The sequence below is a fragment of the Exophiala mesophila genome (assembly GCF_000836275.1).
Source record: "Exophiala mesophila strain CBS 40295 unplaced genomic scaffold supercont1.3, whole genome shotgun sequence".
In the NCBI taxonomy this organism is placed as follows: Eukaryota; Fungi; Ascomycota; class Eurotiomycetes; order Chaetothyriales; family Herpotrichiellaceae; genus Exophiala; species Exophiala mesophila.
The window spans coordinates 3,685,342-3,703,307 of record NW_015622506.1 but is presented as its reverse complement, the minus strand read 5'-3'; the positions used below and the strand labels follow the sequence as shown (position 1 = coordinate 3,703,307).

Sequence of the window (17,966 nt, the reverse complement as noted above, 5' to 3'; positions counted from 1 at the left end):
ACTTGGATCTTGTGGCAGGCACCACCATAAGATACCTAAGTACCTAGTAATTATTATTAACAACAGAAGTCCCTAAAGCCCTAGCCCCCACCTCTCTTTGGTACACCCATTCAACGTCTTGTGTGGCCCCTCGGCCTCACTGACAGATGCACGTCCAGCAGGGAGGCTTCTTTGCTCCAATTGTCTGGCAGTGTGACCGAGGTCCAAAATGACAGGTCCATTGCGAATTCATGCATGTCCAACAGGAGTTGCCGTTGCAGAACCTGAACTTGTCCCCTCGACACCCACGGCCACGCGGCGCCTGCCCAACCTTGGGATGGTGTTAATTGCCATGAACGTCCAATCATCAACCTACATGTAGACCCACTATAGACGCTAAGTACACCGTAGTACACATGCTAATGCGACTGCCAGAATTCTCACCACCACATTTGTGCCATCCTGAACTCCCACCACCACAACCACCACCACAATCACGAGAGGATCGCTCACCTCTCAGTCCAAAGTCTCCCCTCAACGATGCATGGTCGACATATGCATCCAGATTTCCAGTCGTCCACCCATTCTTGAGTCCTCTCAACCTTTCTACAGCCATTCCCAAGTTCGCATGTTTACCCGACTTCGCACCCGCCCACTCCCCTCCAACCCAAGAAATTTGCCCACTTTTCTCTGTCCTGTACTAGACTCTTTGCTCACACCATCAAACCTCTTCCCAAACGGTCCCGCGAGCATACATAAGAACCGATCGATCAAAATCTTTTACTAGATCCTTGTCGCCTAGTCCTTGAACCCCGGGGCAGTCAGCGACAACCTGCACTCCGACAGTCCTCCCCCGCCAACACATCCTCTTCGTTGAGCCTTGAGGGCGACGGTGCCCATCATGGAGTGGCGCCCGGAGGAGGAGGGGTTGAAACAATTGTCCCAGTTCTTGAGGAACTCTCTCAGTGGCCATGATAGAAATAAACAAAAGGAAGCAGAGCTGGTGAGTTGAAGCCTTTGCGCTTGTCAAGCATGAGACCAGAATACCAATCCCACAACGGCACCATCCCCTCACTTGCCCATGAATCTGGCCGCAAACTGACACTTTCTGTTCTCCCGTAACTATAGATGCTCATGAACGCTCGCAACAATTCCGACTATGTCAATTATCTCACCTACATTCTCAATGCCCCGCAGATCGGCCAACTCGCTGGTCTTACTGCGCCCAGCACATTTCTCGTTCGCTATGCTGCCGCGATCAACCTCAAGAATCACATCAAGCTCTTCTACAAGCAAATTCCCAAAGACCAACTCGCCTACATCAAGAGCGCTACCTTACAGGTGCTCCAGGACCCTAATCCTCAACTCCGCAGCTTTGCCGGAACAATCATCACCGAAACCGTCCAACAGGGAGGCTTGCTGCAATGGCCTGAAATATTGCAAGACCTTCTATCACTTGTCTCGAATGCCTCAGGGACCGCCACTCCCGAAACTCAGGAAGGCGCCATGTCTGCCCTGGCTAAAGTCTGTGAGGACAACAAAAAGCTACTCGACAAGGACTTTCAAGGCCAACGACCAATGACCGTCATCATCCCTAAGCTCCTGGAGTTTGCCGGTCATCAGGATCCCAAGATCAAAGTCCATGCTCTGACCACGTTGAAGCATTTCATTCCCCTCAAGTCCCAGGTCCTCTTCTCCGCCCTCGATCTTTACCTTCAAACTATCTTCCAGTCCGCCACAGATGAAGACATCCATGTCCGGAGGATCGTATGCCAATCACTGGTCACTCTCGTCGACACAAGACCTGACATGTTGGCACCTCATCTGCCTGGCTTGGTCAATTATATTCTCATTCAGCAACAGACTGTCGGCTGTCCCGAGTTGGCTCTCGATGCGGCCGAGTTCTGGCTGAGCGTCGGCGATCAAGATCAGCTGAAGGACTTGATGGGTCCTCATCTGCAACAGATTGTCCCTGTCTTACTTGCGAGCATGGTCTATGGCGAAGATGAAATCTTCAGGCTGGGCGGCGACGAGAATGATGCCGATCTCGAAGACCGTGCCGAAGACATTAAACCCCAGTTTGCCCAGTCGAAAGCTGTCAAGGGCCTGACTTCCAACAAAGATGATGAAGACGGGTCTCAACCAAATGGGACCGAATCAAAGAAAGCCGATCTGAGTGACGGCGAGATTGAGGAGTCAGAAGGCGACGACGATGAAGATGAATGGGACGATGACGACCCAGAGAATGCTTGGAGTCTCCGAAAGTGCTCCGCCGCCGCTCTCGATGTGTTCGCAGTCACATATCATGGTGCGGTCTTCGAAATCATCCTTCCATATCTCATGGAAAACCTCAATCACTCGCTTTGGCCTAAGAGGGAAGCTGCAGTGCTTGCTCTGGGTGCGATTGCCGAAGGCTGTATGGAAGCCGTCTCTCCCCACCTCCCTGAACTTGTTCCCTTCCTCATCTCCCGTCTTTCGGATGAAGAGCCCGTCGTACGGCAGATTACTTGTTGGTGCCTCGCTCGATACTCAGAATGGGCTGCATCACTTGAGGCTCCTGCCGACCGACAACGATTTTTCGAGCCTATGATGGAAGGCCTTCTTCAGCGAATGCTCGACCAAAACAAAAAGGTCCAAGAAGCCGGTGCTTCGTCATTTGCTTCCCTCGAGGAAAAGTCCGGTGATAAACTCAAGCCGTACGTCGAGCCAATCCTCCGCCAGTTTATGGAATGTTTCAAACGATACAAAGACAAGAACATGTATGTCTTATATGATTGCCTACAAACCCTGGCCGATAGTGTCGGTTCGGACCTGGCTCAACCACAGTTTATTGACCTTCTTATGCCTACCTTGATTCAGCGGTGGAATAAGATTCAGGACGACTCTCGAGAGATGTTCCCTCTCCTCGGCTGTCTAGGCTATATCGCAATGGCCTACGGAGACGCCTTTGCGCAATTTGCCCCACCGATTTTCGATCGTTGCATCAAGGTCATTTACTCAAACCTTCAACAACAAATGGCCTTTGTCACTCGAGAAAGCGTCGATGCTCCAGACAAGGACTTTATCGTCACGGCTCTGGATCTTCTCAGTGCGATTATCCAAGCCATCCCACCCGAAAAATCAGGAGAATTGGTTCAAAACACTCAACCACAGTTTTTCGACCTCTTGTCGTTCTGTATGGAGGACACAACCACCGATGTCCGACAGTCTGCATATGCTGTGCTCGGCGATTGTGCTATTGCAATTTATCCAAGTCTCGATCCATATTTGCCCAAACTTCTCCCCGTCTTGATTCGCCAACTGGATCTGGACGCTATGCCTGACGATGACTCGGAGAACCACTTCAACGTGCTCGCAAATGTTTGCTGGTCCATTGGCGAGATATCCGGCAAGGCTCCCACATCACGCCTAGCTCCATTTGCCGAAACCCTCGTCAAGGCGCTCCTCACAATCTTGAACAACGAAGAAGTTCCGGAGCCAACCTCGGAAAATGCAGCCACTGCACTCGGTCGTCTAGGCTTGAGTATTCCTACCAATATTGCGCCTTTCCTTCCCGAGATTGCCGAGCCCTTCTTATCAGCCATGTCCAAAATCAGCAGTTCTTCCGAGAAGGCATCTGCATTTGTTGGCCTCAACGCTGTGATTGAGCGCAATCCTCAGGCCATGGAGCGAAGTCTTCCCGCGTACTTCGCCGCGATTGCGCAGTTCCCCATCAAGCCCAAGGCTGCCACCGACTACACCGAAGTCCGGAACAGCTTTGCAAAGATCATTGGCGGATATCGCGAGTTGATCGGAACCGACGGATTCAACGCTTTTGTGAATGGATTGACGGGGCCAGTCAAGATGAAGCTGAGAGATGGATTCGGCGTGGATATTGGTTCCTGAGCATGAGCACGAACTACTGATTCTCTTTTCTACGTCACAAAATGAGCATCATCCATCTTCACCTTTGATCAATCATCTTTGGTCATCGAAGTAACGGAGCGAAGTGGAGGATATGATGTCATCTTCTGAGAAATGATACCGAAATGATACGGGGGCTGGTTGGGTGGTGGCCAGTGCTTGATTCTGATGAATGAGAACAAACAAGGACGAGGACGATGCATGAGAACGGACACGGCACGAGAATAGGTGCAAGAATAGCTGAGCGGTCGGTCAAGACAGCGAGCGGATTTGGTGGACCACGCATTAGTCACTACCCTCATGGACAGACATCTCAGATAGTTAGGAAGGAACGAGGCAAGACAGATGCGAATACGCGTTAGAGACCCCGTCTCTCGCCTCTTGGGGACAAGGATACTACTTACAGAATACATAGCAGGCGGGCTAGGGAGACGCCAGCCCTAACCAAGTAACAGGAGACCGAAACCGAATGTTCCCTCGGGGCAAGTTGTTCCCGATTCAAAAGAGGAACTCGGCGGACTTTTTGCCAGTTTCTCTATTTTGAAACAAAGCCGAATAGACATACCATAGTGAAAGCCCATCCATCTCCGCATAAAGACACTTACCCACGACGAGACCAGCCAGGAGGTGGAAGAATGTATGCTCATGTTCGGAAGGAGGAAGATCCAACTCGTCAACCTTTCCTAGTGATCATCGGTATGCAGCCCTGACTGGACGCCCGACGAGCCCCCAAGACTCCATTTCGTTGAGGCACGTTGACCATGTAGCCGGTTCCTCCGGCCTTGACTCACCAAAGGAAAACAAATCCACCGTGTTCCATTAAAATATCTCAAACTGTCCAAGCCCGATCATGTGATTCAATGAACTCATAATTATGATTTCTTGTCAGTCGACTCGCCATGATTTTGAAGACTTAGCTAACACCCCAATTCCCTTCTGAGCATGAAATTTGATGCAAGTGATGTGCAACATGAGATTCAAACCCTGGTCCATGCGGCGTGACCAGGGGACGATCAACTCCGGCGGTTCAAAGGATAGATTGCCTATACTGCGACGGCCCTGGGAGCAGATATAAATGCATATTTGGGCAAAAGTGCCATCTTCTCTTCAGGGCTGATTTCGTTGTCAGAATAGACCAACCTGGTTGACTTTGGCTTTTCCTTGTCCTTCTTGGCCGCCTTTTCTTCGTTGGCGTCTTCCTTGGGAGGGTTTGAGGCGGCGGCCGGTGCGGCTGGGGACGCCGTGGCAGCGACAGATGTGAGGTCGGCCTGCTTCGAAGCCGACGAGATCAAGTCATCGAGGGATGAGGCATTGTTGTCAAGTTTTGCAGGAATAGAGGACAACACCTGTGATTGTGGAGCAGGACTCACAGAAGCTTCTTGTGGGCGATACTGGGTCACAGGAGGATGGTTTGGAGGAGCAGGGAGCTGACCTTGATGCATTTGCTGGAATTGAAAAGCATTGACTGGTGGAGCACCAAAAGCGGGTCTCTGTGGCAAACCGGTTGCGTTAGGTAGACTTACACTGCCTGTACGAACAGGTGCAGGGAAATTCCCGTTTGTTGCAGGGGAGTGAGTCCGTTGTGGTAGGTGAGCTTGGGCTTGTGGCGGATGAGGAAATCCAAGTGGAGATCCTGCAGGCCCATATGCCTGGGCAGGGCTAGTGGCGTTGGGATACGATTGTCCCGGGTAGGGGGCTTGGCCCTGGAATGGCGGAGGCGAAAAGTTTGGCTGAGGGGGAAATCCAACCGGAGGTGGTGCCTGTTGGAATGATGGTTGAGGTGGTTGAGCATATGGTTGGTGTGGATAAGCGTTAGGTACAGGTGGGTACCCAGGTTGACCGTGAGGAACGGGGGGTTGACCATACGGCGCTGCTTGTACGGGCGAGCCGGCGGGGGGAAAGCCAGGAGCCGCTTGATAGGGAGCGGGAACAGCTGGCGGTTGAGAAAAGGATGGTGGTTGACTGTATGAGCCATTGGATGGGGGCGGAGCGTATTGTTGCTGAAAACCAGGATAGGAAGGTGATGCAGCCTATCGCGAATCAGCACATGGAAATAGAAGACGGATGGATGAGTTGACTTACTGCAGGAGTCTGGGCTTGAGGCTGAGCAGCTGGGTTTGGCGTTACATTGCCACTGCTTGTAGCACCGTCCTGCTCGGCGGCCAATTTGGCAGCCTTGTGTTCAGCGAGACGCTTCTTGAGGTCCGACAATTGTTCCAACTTTGGCTTCTTGGACACGTTGGCATTATTACCACCACCGGCACCGGCACCGGCATTGCCAGTGGCAGCCTGTCGGTCGGCTTGAGCCTGATGAAATTGTGTGAGAACCCGCTGTTGGTGTTGCTGAACGATGTCTTCTGGAATACCCTCCATGCCAAAGATCTCGATGTCGAGTCCGGCTCTATTAGGAAGGGCATTGTCAACTGCAGTGAGGTTCTCCTTGTGTACTTGACTCATATGCACACTCAAACCTGTGGCGCTTCAGTTAGCTCATACAACAACTGTAATTGGACAAGAATAAGAAAGGACTCACCTCCTGCAGTATTGAGACGACGTCCGCATCTTTCACATTTGAAGTGTTTGGCCTTTTGATGATTGATCAAGATCTTGAGATCATCAAAGTCTCTTTCACAATAATAGCACCATGGCCGAGCGAGGATCTCCTCGGCATCAGGGTGTCCGCGCTTCTTCTTGGTCATGATCTAGGGATGACACTCGGGGACTAGAGAGGAACTCAGGCCTGAGTGCGGCTTATCGTGACCGCGGTCGCTGACGGATCGAAGATGCTGTCTTATTGCAGCTCTGGGGAAAGGTAGAACGAGAGTCGCGATCGGAGGTTGTGATGATATGACGCGTTAAGGATTAAAATAATGACCAGGACAATGATCTGAATAAGTGTGAGAGAGGCAGAAGAAGTGAAGTCAAGTGAAGAGAAGGGAACGAAAGAAAGAGTTGTATGCCAAGATGCAATTTGGATTTGGGGCAAGGGCGACTGGGGTAGCTTTACTAGGCCTAAATAGTATTAGCCTATTTCTCCGTATAGGAACTCCGTGTCACTACGGAGTACGGACTACCACGGAAATGTATGGTGAAATGCCAATGATATTGCGATATTGCGATATTGCGAAGCAAGAGTAGAAACATTTAATGTGACGCGGTATTATTGGGATGCTGATTATGAATAGGACGGAGCTAATATCCTCCATTCCACACAGCATCTTTTATGGAACGATGTGAAAATGACTGAACAATACCAAGCGGCTTGGGCTTTCCAGAGCCTGTACAATGGCCCCTCGGCCCCATCAGTGCCCATCCTGGCGTGATGAATGTACTTATGCAACCCTATGCAAACCTGTGCCTGTGCGCCGGGCTCATAGGAGAAATGCCTAACTCTGCAATGCCTGATTTGCTGGACATGCGACCAATTACCCCCAAATTACCAGGAATGCAAGTGAACGTGAATCAATGTCAATGTCAATGTCGTTCTCCCGTTCTCCCGTTCTCCCAAGATCTAATATGGATATCAAGAAGTAGGAGGGAGGCTAATAACGGCGTTGCTAGCCGCTGGATCGCCGAGAACTGCGCATCGATCGTCTAAGGGGTGGACTTCCATTGATGACGATTAGCGAATCGCTGACTTCTGTGCTGAGACTCGGTCTCGATGACATGTCATTGGTGCGACCGTGGTCCATATCGTCTCGGGAATCACCGTTCATGGGAGCATCTGGTCCAGGAGACGGTACTGAAAATGCGGGGGCAGCGCGAATATCGTCATTAGACTCGTCGTCGTTGTGGTTGATGAACATCGAGATGCTCATTGCTGATCGTCGGGCCGTGCCTTGCGGAGCCTCATCCAAAATGCGACTATTTTGATCCTCTTGTGCGGGAGTTGTGGATGGTGTCACCTGCAAGCTGTCCGTCTTCGCCTTTGGTTTGGGCTTGACTGGTTTTTGAGGCTTGCTAGGCGTCTTTGTAGCTCCGCTGGCGGCGTTGGCTTGATCCTTTTTGCCTCGAGGTCGTTTGTCAAGATCGCGATCCTTCCAATAGGACCACTTCTTGAACATGCTGAAGCTTCGGACAGGATTGATACCATTGATGATCTTTTCCTTCCATTCGGCTTGCTTGGCGGGGTCGTCATGTAGCCATGTATGATGATGCTTGACTGCATCAACCAGTTCTGCGTCGGTCCACTTTCGATCCCGCAATTCTTGGTTGGTGAATTGTGTCCAGCTGAAGCCGCTGGGCTGTCCTGCCATCGGGGCTTGAGCAGCAGGAGTCATGGCCGCTGAACGTGGCTTCTGTACCGCCAATTCCCGCGCCTCTCTCTCGCGGGCCTCCCGTGCTTTCGTGTACTGGTTGGGATGCTTGGGTTTGGCGGCTTTAAGTGCATTTTGAGCTTCCTTAGCTTCCTGTGCCTCTCTCAACTCTCTCGCCTTGGTGTACTGGTTAGGATGCTTGGGTCGAGGTGCTGGCGTGCCTGGTGTAACTGCTCCTGACGCTGCTGCCGCACGTGCCTCTCGTTCTCTAGCTTCGCGAGCTTTAGTGTATTGATTAGGATGTTTTGGTCGGTTCACGTCGTCCTGTCTACGTCGTTTGGAGTTTGGAGTCTCGACCCCACCATCGTTGATTGGAGTATCAGCTCTCCGCTTGCTAGAGCTTACTGAGGGTGCTTCGGAGACATCTCGGGTGGTTGGAACTTTCTTGCCATCGAATCGTGTCCTGGTAAGACGGGTGACAATGGTCTTGTGAGGGGTGAGGGAGCCATTCTTATCCTCGGTGGTTTGCACAGGAGGTCCCTCGACGCTGTCATCCGCGGTAGATCGGACGTACTTGATGTTGTATTCATTGTGGTGGATCTGCTGTCGCGGGAGGTAGTATTTGCCGTTCTTGATGACTGGCGTCCAGCCATCGAGATTGGGCCGAGCCTTGATCTTTGCCTCAAGATCTTTCTTCTGTTTGTCGGTAGGAACGAACCCGCCTTGTTCGAATGGTTCCTGTTGCAGACGAACATCGTGCTTCTCACGATCGGTGACATCGTCGCCAGTTCGATTTCCAATGACGGCAGCACCAAGCAAAGCGGGTCGATTGGGAGAATACTTGTATCCATAAAGAACAGCTTCCTTTTGTTCTTCATAGACATCAGTAGGTGGTAGAGCTTGAGGATCCTTGTATTTGGTAGTGCCTTTGATCAAAATAATCTGGCGCTCCAACTCCAAGTACTCTGCCTGTGCGAGCTTCAGAGCCGCCTGATTGTTGAGGCCAGTGACGTAGAGCTGCTCACGAGTCATGCCAGGAGGCTTGACAAGAAATGATGATGGGTCAGTAAGCGGGTAGAAACCATCATCATTGAGCTCCTGTGTTGAGTACAGCATGGGCCGAGGAGTGTCGCCAAATGTGGACTTCCACTGCGAGTCCAGGTCAACACTCGCCATGCTGGGCACGACACGTAGCTAGTTAAAGATCGGCTGATAAATTCTCTGAAGATTGGTCTCAGAAGATCCTGTTGGAGTGAGGAAGAAGCTGAGTAGAAAAAGAAGGCGATGGCCTGACAAAGGGAGAGAGAGGGTAGAAGGAAGTACAGGGGAAAAGCAAGAGGGTGAAAGTTTAAGAAATGTCAGGACATGATGGCAGCAGTCTGAAAAGCGTGAGCTGAGTCTGAAACCGTCCTCTGATGAATGACTGTGCTGTGAATAACAAGCATTTGGTGAATTGGTGAATGGTGAAATAGTGAACTGTTCGATGGCTGATGAGGCAGTATTCCTCACCTCGGAAACTGACCAATCAGGGGCTGCCGGACACGGGTGGAAGGTGGCGTCGGACTAACCCGATTTAGTCGAATCTTGGCTCCAGAAATTTTCTTGGAACGGAGTCCTTGAAGTCCCTTTTTCGTGAATGGAACGGAATATGCGAGGTTGGTTACATGAATGGACTGGATGTTGCCGAGATGTTATTACATTGTACATGTTTGGCAGCTAGTGGACAATACTATCATCTAAAATGTCGGCTTTTGGAGTACAGTCTACTACTGCCATCTCATCTTGACAGTTCACAACTCCGCCTGGTGGTTGTCCTGACTATCACCAGTAGTACCCTATGACACTATCGTCCGTTTGTTTTGTCTCTCCTCAGACTGTCCGTTTGTTTTGTCTCTCCTCAGACTGTCCCTTTGTTTTGTCTCTCCTCAGACTGTCACTTTGGACGTGAATAGCCTGGTCGGCCTCGTCGCAATGTTATTGTAGCAAGCTGTCATAATACACAATGACTCCTATTGAGTTACAGCATGGACACATCTTAACTTGATGGCCATGGTCAATTTCCGTCATGAAAGGGAAAGGCTCGAGTGGTGTGTCACGAGTGAACCAACCCCGCCCTTCTCAACCAGCAGCTTCCTGACCCCTGGCTGCTCGTTCGCTCAGTCTTTTCTCGGTGGTCTTCTTCGCCTCTTCGACCCAAGAATCATAAGTACCGTCCTTGAGCTTCTTGCCAACCACTCCTTTCAAGATCTCACCGGTGAATCCGACAAAGTTATGCCGTCTCAGAGCATTCTCCCAGTCCCATTGTGCTCGCTTTCGCTTCTCTCGTGCTAAGCTCTCATAGTCCTGGAAGTCCTGGGCCTTGACTCGAAGGTCTTGACACGCAGCCATCAAATTGAACCTCACTTCGCCGGGAGGATATCTCTCGATACGTCTCTGTAGAACGGGGATGATCTTTTCGGGAAACTCGTCCGGCGTACAGTCGCCATGGGATATGGGATATGGTTGTAATCCATCAAGTTCGTACAGTTTGCCATGGTGAACGGTATAACCAATGAAATGGAATGCATCTTCTGTCCCCGCATTGGGGTCTCGCTGGGTTTCGTCTGCAAAGGGACTTGACTTGGCGAAGCTGTTGTGTGTTTCCCTGATCAAATCTGAGTTTGACAACGACTCTCCGCGGAGAGCGGCATCGAATCCTGTTGTGAAGTCTTTGAACTCTTGTAGCGAAGGCCCAATGTCTATCCTCGGCGGTGGCGCCTCCCCGCTGGCGGTCGTCTGTTCGGAAGATTGGTCGTTATTTAGGATGACGGAGAGGATGGCCTGGGTACCACAAGCATTTTGGATAGTCTGTGCAGCGAAGAAGAGGTCGTGGTCCTCGACGGCCGCAGGGTCATACGACCCATCTGCAGGTGCGCTTTTGTCTCCGGTTGAGGATCCAATCCATTTGAAGAGGAATATCACGCCGTAGACTGGACTGTTGGAGAGGTGGAAAGTCAGTCATGCCACAAGAATCGCAGCAGCAGAATTCAGGATCCAGGCAGGGGCTACGCACGACTTTCACATTACCTCAGTGCACGTATTGAATCTGCGTCGAGAGACACCAGTTCTTCGAATTGGACGCCCTTGACCCCAAGCTGCTCAATCAAAGATGTGAAGACACCCTACAGCGTAAAGTCAGTTGGCCAGTCCTGTCATGGCTAGATGCCTCAAAGTGAAAGGTTCACTAACCTCGTCGGACTCAATAGTACTCCAGCCCCCGCTGGATGACTCCTCGGCCATTTGGGGGTTGTATGTGGAAGGCAACAAACGAGGCAATGGGCTGTGAGCTTATGGAGCTTGGACAGGTTCAAACGATGGGATGGCAGCGGTTCGATTGGAGGACTTTTCGGCTTAGGAAGGCAGTGCAAGATTCGTGGATTGTTGGACAGGCACAGCAGGGCAGGTTGCAATGAGTGTTGGGTTCAAAGGCTCATTGGAACATCGAGATAATGGAGTACAGGAATTAATGCGATAGTTCGCCTATTATTTTATTGGTACCTGTCACCTCCAGCACAGGCTAGGTCCCTACTTATTAGGCCGAGGGGCGACCAAAATATACGACCTAGGTACCCTATCCACACCCGCGGCTGCTAAAGTACACCGCTTTTACTTAAAATCCGTCGCCCACGACTCATCCTACCATCTGTCCCCAGTCACGGGATAATAAGCACGTGACTACATCAAAGCATATAGCATGTATAGCAACTATCAGTCTTCTAGTGTGGAGCTTTGAGACCAGGGGCGCAGTCCCCCCTTAAATAGATAGTAAAGCCCTCCATCTCGGTGTATCCTCCAACCCATGTCTATTTGGGTCTTGGACACCATTCGATCTCGGAGAGGCTCTCCGACGTATCGCCGACGGCGCCACTATGATTCACACAAAGGGCGAAGCCAGTACGGGAGATGTGGTCGAGGTGGCTATCGACAGGAGAAAGTTTCGTGCTGACGACTGATCTGAGGCTCGTGGGATCAAGGAGCTCTGGAATCGAACCTGCGAGATTTTGTTGCTGCCGGCCCAGAAGGGTCATGGCACTTGATATCAAATTCGAATATATACAGCACCAAAGGATGGAATCCATTGGAGACTGGAAATAATCCAGAAAGGCGCCAGGTTTGATCCGATCATCCTGATTTCTCGAGCCTCTCGACCTCTCGTGGGCGATAAATCACTTAGTGTCGGATTGAGAGGTGAAAAAGTTGATTATCCCCTCCTCGTTGACAACGGGGAGGGTGCACTATCTATAGACTATCAGCGCAGCTCCTGGTCTCTCCAACCTGCACTAGAGGGATAGGAGGTGCCATATACAGTATCCTCTATGCCTTGATTTAGTCACGTGATCATTGTTTCACACGAATGGCGAGACCTAGTTAATTTCGCGCCCAGGTTCCCGCGAGCTGGGGGTGCCCTCAGGGCCGAGGAGTGGTGTCACCATGGCCGAGGGCGCCAGAGGCTGCAGATTGCTCTGATATTACCTGAAGAGAGAAGGACAAGGCGGAATGGTAGCCAGGCTGCCTGGACTGGTGGGCCAAGGGGGACTCGGGCAACTCGTTGGGCACCTTGGTAACTAAAAGCCACCTTTGACGCCAAGCACTCCAGAGGACATTGGGTGCCTACGGAGTACATAGGTACAGGTACTTAGAACGAAGCAGTCTGGGCCCCTCAGCCCCCAGCTTCTCTTGGTTGCGTCCTTCAGGAATGACCCCGGGGCCGAGGCCCGAGGGCCTAACAGGTGCCCCGTCGCCCCCGAAGCCTTCGTGGCGCCTTAACCAGACTTTAAGGGCACAATTTGAAGGCGTCGCCCTAAGCGAATGGAATCTTGCCATCTAGGCACAGGCTAGGCTGTAGTTGAGAATGCCGCTCATCCAAAACGGAGCCTGCAGGCTCCAGGTACCTTGGGCCCATCCATGCTAGTAATAAGTATCCCTATCACGACTTACAAACTCATAGCGCAACTATACTTATCCTCCAAGCATCACGACTCCTAGACAGTACGAAATACGATTCAAAAGGCGGTCGTTTTTCGCCCGCACCCATCCGATGTACTCGTACCTAATCTTCTAACTTTCGGTCGGGGACAAACACGCGCAAAGCTAACTCTTTCTTCCTGTGGCAGTGTCCACATTCAAATACCTAAATACAGAGTCAATGTTGAGTTCCAACCTTACAAAAGCCACATTTTTTTTACGTATCTACCTACCTACTACTACGATAGGGTACGAGTGGCACGTTTGGTAGCATCCCGGGTGATACAGACTTTGGTCCCAGTCTCGAGCAGCAACGTTGAAGTGATAAGGTAGGCTCTGTCATGCGGTGCCATATTCCCAGGCCACGTGGCTGTACGCTTAGCTTAGTAACAGATCACATCGTCTACGTACATTAAGTAAGGTTGGGTTGCTATTTTCGAGGCCTAGAAACGGGCGCATTATGCCACCTATAGCACTAGTCGGCGGTCCGTATCTGAATTGCTGTTATTCTACATGCGTGCCATTTTCTGCACAATCGCAAAGGATAGCAGGCTGCTTTCACCGCGTTCTTTACTTGGTTGTGAATCGGTGAGATACTACGATGGTTGCTTGGAAAACCCATGTGCAGGACTTTCTGCGGAACGACTCTCTTCAGTGCTTGCAGCCTCACTTGTGTTCAATCACACTAGGACGCATGCTTGGAACTTGTAGGTACACCTGATTACACGGGTGAGTTGTCGATACTTGACACACACCTCTGCAAAAATGGTACTCTGGATGGCCTCAAGTCCAATCAGAGCGTCAAGGGATGACCTCAGCTTTGGCAGGAATAGCCGCCATTCCCACCGCTGTGTCTCTGACAAGCAGAAAAATGACCTCAACATCAAACTTCAGTAACTCCTCAGGCGGTCCTTCAGGATGACAGAAGCCGTTTTTCAGCCTTTCATTCTCCCTCGATCAGTCCAACCATACTGAATCGCTAGTCGACGCTGTTCCTATCTCTCCCTTCTGGTTTTCCTCGCGATAAAAAGTGCTCGAGGTCTCGAATCTCTCGTTTGTCGGCTGACTGTTGGTAATTTGGAGTCTCTGCTCAAGCAAGTCGTAATCAAGTCCAAGGATATAGCTTCCATCCAGCTCCTGCGACGCGTTTCCCTTTTGTCCTTCGTGCGTCGAAATCATTGGTTCCTTGGCTTTTCAATGCCTCTAACATATGCATCATCTCACGTCATCGTTGGGGGAGAATCTGGCCCCACTGGTGGACCAGCCACGCCAGTCCGTGCCATGCCATGCCATTCCATCCAGGTCCTTCATCCGTGACTGTCATGGTTGCGGTAATCATGCTGCAAGCTGGAAGATGCCATTGTACTAGGAGGTGCTCCTGTATTCGTCCTGTATGATATGAATACTCAGCTCGCCCGATCTCTCATGATGACGTTCCAGCTCATGTCCAAAGCTGTGAAGGAGTGACGAACCGAGTATTCATATTCATGCTGCCGTATGGGTTGTACGGAGGCTGAACCTGTCCAAAATAATCCACACGTGATGCTTGCATTTCGTGACTGCTTCGCGGTTGTGGCGGTTGCTGATGAGTAGGCGACCCATATACCATGCTCATTGCATGACCCGAGCTGTTCGAGCTCATCCCTCGCTCTCCCAACGAGTGTGTGCGTGACAGACTGCCGATTGATGACATGGATGACTCCCGGCGCACATCTCCTCCTGAAGACCCACCGCTGAAATAGGATCCAATCGGTAGAGGAAGGCTGCTTGGGGCATGTAGAGGTGAATTCGAGTAAATTGACTGCGATGAGATGTCTGTCGCTGGCGATCCTACTGGTATATGAGGACCCACGTAAGGACTGCCGTGCGGTGAGTGATGGTAGTCCATATTATTGTGACTGCTCTGGCTGTTGTGCCTGTGCCGTAATCGGTATGCTGTCATGATTTGCATAGGGACATCCATTAATGACAATGCCACCTGAATACTCGCATCTTGCGGCTGCGTTGCCCGTCTTGTCCGCAAAACATCATGAATTCTCTCCAACGGTTGGACAGACATGCTACCAAGGTAAGCTCCGCCGATTTCGGGGAATAATGGTTCAATAGCCAGAGCACTCGCGTACAGGTGTGAGAGCAGAGTCAATGCTGGTAGATCGGAATCCCCACCCTGTAAGATCAAGGGAGGCAGCCAGAAAATCAAATCTCGAAGCGGTTGGAGTCGTGGGAAGGTTTGCTCCGGTGGCTGGGGATGAAGATCTCTCTGCAACTCCTGGATGTATTCTATTAATTGTGCAGCGTGGTCTGCCAACTCTTCTTTGTGCGACAGCCGTATTTGGAGATTGTGCAGGGCTGTAGATATCTGTTCAAGGCGACGTAGGTCTTCATGGGGTACGGGTAACTGCGCATGCGGCATCGTAGGTGTTGCGGGCGTCCTCGCTCTGGCCACTGACCGTTGATGATCCAAATATCTTGCCAATTCGGATTCGTGTATCCAGGGTCTCATGGCATTCATGACCTAAAGACCAATTAGCAATGCTCTTTACGCAGGGATCGGTGTGCCTTTACGGTAGAAACACCTTGCTGAAGGGATGCCCAGCTTCGCCTATAGTTGTGTCAGTGGCTGTAAATGTGTGACAAAATAATTGTATATCGTACCACTCTGTTGCTTGCCATGACAATAGCATTGATGCTGCGAGGATTGCTTCCGAGTTGTCTCGAGAAAAGGCACCAATCGCTTCATGAAGCCCTTTCAAAGCAACACCTCGATGATGATATGCAAGATTGTCGGTATCGCCGTTTTTTGTCTGCCAGGCCAGATGCGACGCCGATAGGGCCAATAGAGCACTCATGACAAAATCGTGCTGGAGCGCCGTATTGATGAGCCTGTGCAACCATATGAGTACTGCGACCCAACCACAAAGGAGTCAAGCCCTTACGTTGCCATTTTGGAACCCCATGCTGTACAAGATCCATAATTTTTTGCGTGCATGTCGGTTGACAGTGTGACCATGTGGTGGATTAACCGCAGATCGATGGTTGAAAACCGCGTCCAGTATTTTGGATCATGCATCTGTAACTCTGGAAGTGGGGACTCTCCAGTAATGCGCCAATTGTCCAAACGATGTTGAAGCTCAGGCGACATGAGGAGATCTGGAGGCCTCGAACCTTTCAAGGGCTCCTCTCCCGCGGCGGGCATGTCCATATAATCGCACCTACAATTATGTTTGGTGCAATTTCGACATTGTGGGAAGCTCTCGTCGCACCGAATGTGGCGCTTTTTGCATGTTCGGCAGCCTTTGCGAGACTTGGTATGGCTCTTTCGAGGAGGGCCTCCACCTGGCCCGGCCATCCTTCTCTATACTGCCAGGCCCTGGTATGCTTGAGAAGGACAAGAAGTGTCGGTTGATGAATGGCTGGCACCAGCAATGCGACAAGCCAAGGAGAAACTCGAGCGATGAGTTACAGTTAAACAGAATAGGAAGATTGAAACAGGTCAGGTTAGTAATCTTATCAAAATCTGGATTGGACTGAAGACTAGAATAGGTTCTTGGTAGCGAGTCGCCACAACAACAGTAGGTGACGGTCAGATAATGCCTCGTGTTGGGTAAGGCTGGAGAAGGGACCACGTCTCCACAACTGGGGAGAGGACGTGTCGAGCAAGGTGAAGGAGGCCAGGCCAGTGAGCAAATCTGACAGTGGAGTGGAGGGACTTGGGAATGGCGTACTGAGGGCGCCGTGAATCACGACAAAACCCATGCGTGGATGTGTGGTACTATGTCATAGCCGGTCAGCTTTGGCGCCGGGAAACAGCAAAGGTTAGGAGAGACGGAAAGAGGATTGCCACGAGGGTTTCATCGCGTCAAGTACGAATATGTGGCCTTGAAATAGATTGACCGTGATCACGGTGCGGATGCGGCTGGAAGCAAATCACAATCGAAGCTACTGCACCGGCCAGACGGGGCTTCGACAAGCCAACGTTCAATAAGAGGATGAAGGCTCAGCCTCGAATTTCAACGGGATCTTCCAGCAGCTGTACACCTGATCACCTTTTCAGATCCAAGGCTACCAATTTAGCTGGCAGAAAACTCTGACGCCAGGGTAGCCGAAAGAAGTATATGTGCAAAGGTTCACCTCATCTGGAGCCAGTGTAGAGATGGACACAGACCAGAGAGCTTCAACTAGACCGTTGTGCCCTTCGCCATGGAGGGTCTAGTCAAAGGTGACTAGATCCATGGTGGATGGTCTCTCACTCCTTGGGTCCGACTCAAATAGCTTGAGCATGCAGCTTTGTTGGGTCCTGCAGGGTTATGACAAGATCGAATCAATTTTTGGCGAACCCGACTTGAGGACGGTGGCCCTGGCCAATTGCGGATTTACACAGGCCGGGACTTGCCAGGATTCCATGGGCTGCAGCGCCAAAATTTTGGGAATCGGTAGCGGAGGCCGGAAAGCTCAAGGCGTGTGGGAGCCGCTACTGAGAGAATCGCTGAACATTTGGTCGGTCTGCCAATCATCAGGCACCAGTCCAGTGGCTTGGTCCATGTTCGATCGCGGGGTTTCGGAGTCTATGGATACTGTTCAATCGATCGAGCCAGCCGGGATGTGAGTCTTTAGGATTTCCGTAGGCTTGACCTTGTAAACAGAAACCCGCCTCATGGACTGGCGGGCTGTCTGTCGTCGAGGATTGCCCACTTCCCATTACAGTGAGGTCGCAAGCTTAGAGCCATCGCTTCAGGGTTGGACGGAATAGGGAGGGGTTAGGCTTTGAAAGTGCATGGACCCTCTGCAGCCCTGTCAAAGATGACAAGTGACGGTGGGTGTTGC

General features: G+C 51.2%; 5 protein-coding genes across 6 annotated transcripts; 1 reads left to right on the top strand and 4 right to left on the bottom strand.

Annotated features, from left to right (window-relative positions):
• The first annotated feature begins 445 nt into the window (after positions 1-445).
• Positions 446-4,350, top strand: PV10_04852 (uncharacterized protein). Its single transcript, XM_016369443.1, has 2 exons — positions 446-982; positions 1,108-4,350. Exons 1-2 carry the CDS (start codon positions 881-883, stop codon positions 3,862-3,864), a joined length of 2,859 nt encoding a protein of 952 aa, XP_016225231.1. The 5' UTR covers positions 446-880; the 3' UTR covers positions 3,865-4,350.
• Positions 4,188-6,803, bottom strand: PV10_04851 (uncharacterized protein). Its single transcript, XM_016369442.1, has 3 exons — positions 6,416-6,803; positions 5,965-6,353; positions 4,188-5,912 (listed from the first exon to the last, which is right to left on the bottom strand). Exons 1-3 carry the CDS (start codon positions 6,579-6,581, stop codon positions 4,926-4,928), a joined length of 1,542 nt encoding a protein of 513 aa, XP_016225230.1. The 5' UTR covers positions 6,582-6,803; the 3' UTR covers positions 4,188-4,925.
• A 377-nt stretch (positions 6,804-7,180) lies between these two features.
• Positions 7,181-9,588, bottom strand: PV10_04850 (uncharacterized protein). Its single transcript, XM_016369441.1, has one exon. It carries the CDS (start codon positions 9,312-9,314, stop codon positions 7,440-7,442), a length of 1,875 nt encoding a protein of 624 aa, XP_016225229.1. The 5' UTR covers positions 9,315-9,588; the 3' UTR covers positions 7,181-7,439.
• Positions 9,589-9,839: 251 nt separating this feature from the next.
• Positions 9,840-11,637, bottom strand: PV10_04849 (uncharacterized protein). Its single transcript, XM_016369440.1, has 3 exons — positions 11,367-11,637; positions 11,205-11,299; positions 9,840-11,112 (listed from the first exon to the last, which is right to left on the bottom strand). Exons 1-3 carry the CDS (start codon positions 11,415-11,417, stop codon positions 10,257-10,259), a joined length of 1,002 nt encoding a protein of 333 aa, XP_016225228.1. The 5' UTR covers positions 11,418-11,637; the 3' UTR covers positions 9,840-10,256.
• A 2,020-nt stretch (positions 11,638-13,657) lies between these two features.
• PV10_04848 lies at positions 13,658-16,338 on the bottom strand (the record flags this gene model as incomplete). 2 transcript variants are annotated; one of them, XM_016369438.1, is made up of 5 exons in its annotated part: positions 13,658-14,531; positions 14,615-15,657; positions 15,708-15,744; positions 15,798-16,025; positions 16,079-16,338. In XM_016369438.1, the coding sequence occupies 5 exons, from the start codon at positions 16,336-16,338 to the stop codon at positions 14,450-14,452; spliced, it is 1,650 nt and encodes a 549-aa protein (XP_016225226.1). In that variant the 3' UTR covers positions 13,658-14,449. The 2 variants fall into 2 exon arrangements, with proteins under 2 accessions (XP_016225226.1, XP_016225227.1); XM_016369439.1 differs by having other exon boundaries at positions 13,658-15,657.
• Positions 16,339-17,966: the final 1,628 nt, after the last annotated feature.

Coding starts and splice junctions, on each gene's coding strand:
- PV10_04852 (XM_016369443.1), top strand. CDS start 881: ATGGAGTGGCGCCCGGAGGAGGAGGGGTTGAAACAATTGTCCCAGTTC. Junction 983..1,107: donor AACAAAAGGAAGCAGAGCTG/GTGAGTTGAAGC, acceptor CCGTAACTATAG/ATGCTCATGAACGCTCGCAA.
- PV10_04851 (XM_016369442.1), bottom strand. CDS start 6,581: ATGACCAAGAAGAAGCGCGGACACCCTGATGCCGAGGAGATCCTCGCT. Junction 6,354..6,415: donor TCGTCTCAATACTGCAGGAG/GTGAGTCCTTTC, acceptor GAAGCGCCACAG/GTTTGAGTGTGCATATGAGT. Junction 5,913..5,964: donor CTCAAGCCCAGACTCCTGCA/GTAAGTCAACTC, acceptor GATTCGCGATAG/GCTGCATCACCTTCCTATCC.
- PV10_04850 (XM_016369441.1), bottom strand. CDS start 9,314: ATGGCGAGTGTTGACCTGGACTCGCAGTGGAAGTCCACATTTGGCGAC.
- PV10_04849 (XM_016369440.1), bottom strand. CDS start 11,417: ATGGCCGAGGAGTCATCCAGCGGGGGCTGGAGTACTATTGAGTCCGAC. Junction 11,300..11,366: donor GTACTATTGAGTCCGACGAG/GTTAGTGAACCT, acceptor TTTACGCTGTAG/GGTGTCTTCACATCTTTGAT. Junction 11,113..11,204: donor GATTCAATACGTGCACTGAG/GTAATGTGAAAG, acceptor CCTCTCCAACAG/TCCAGTCTACGGCGTGATAT.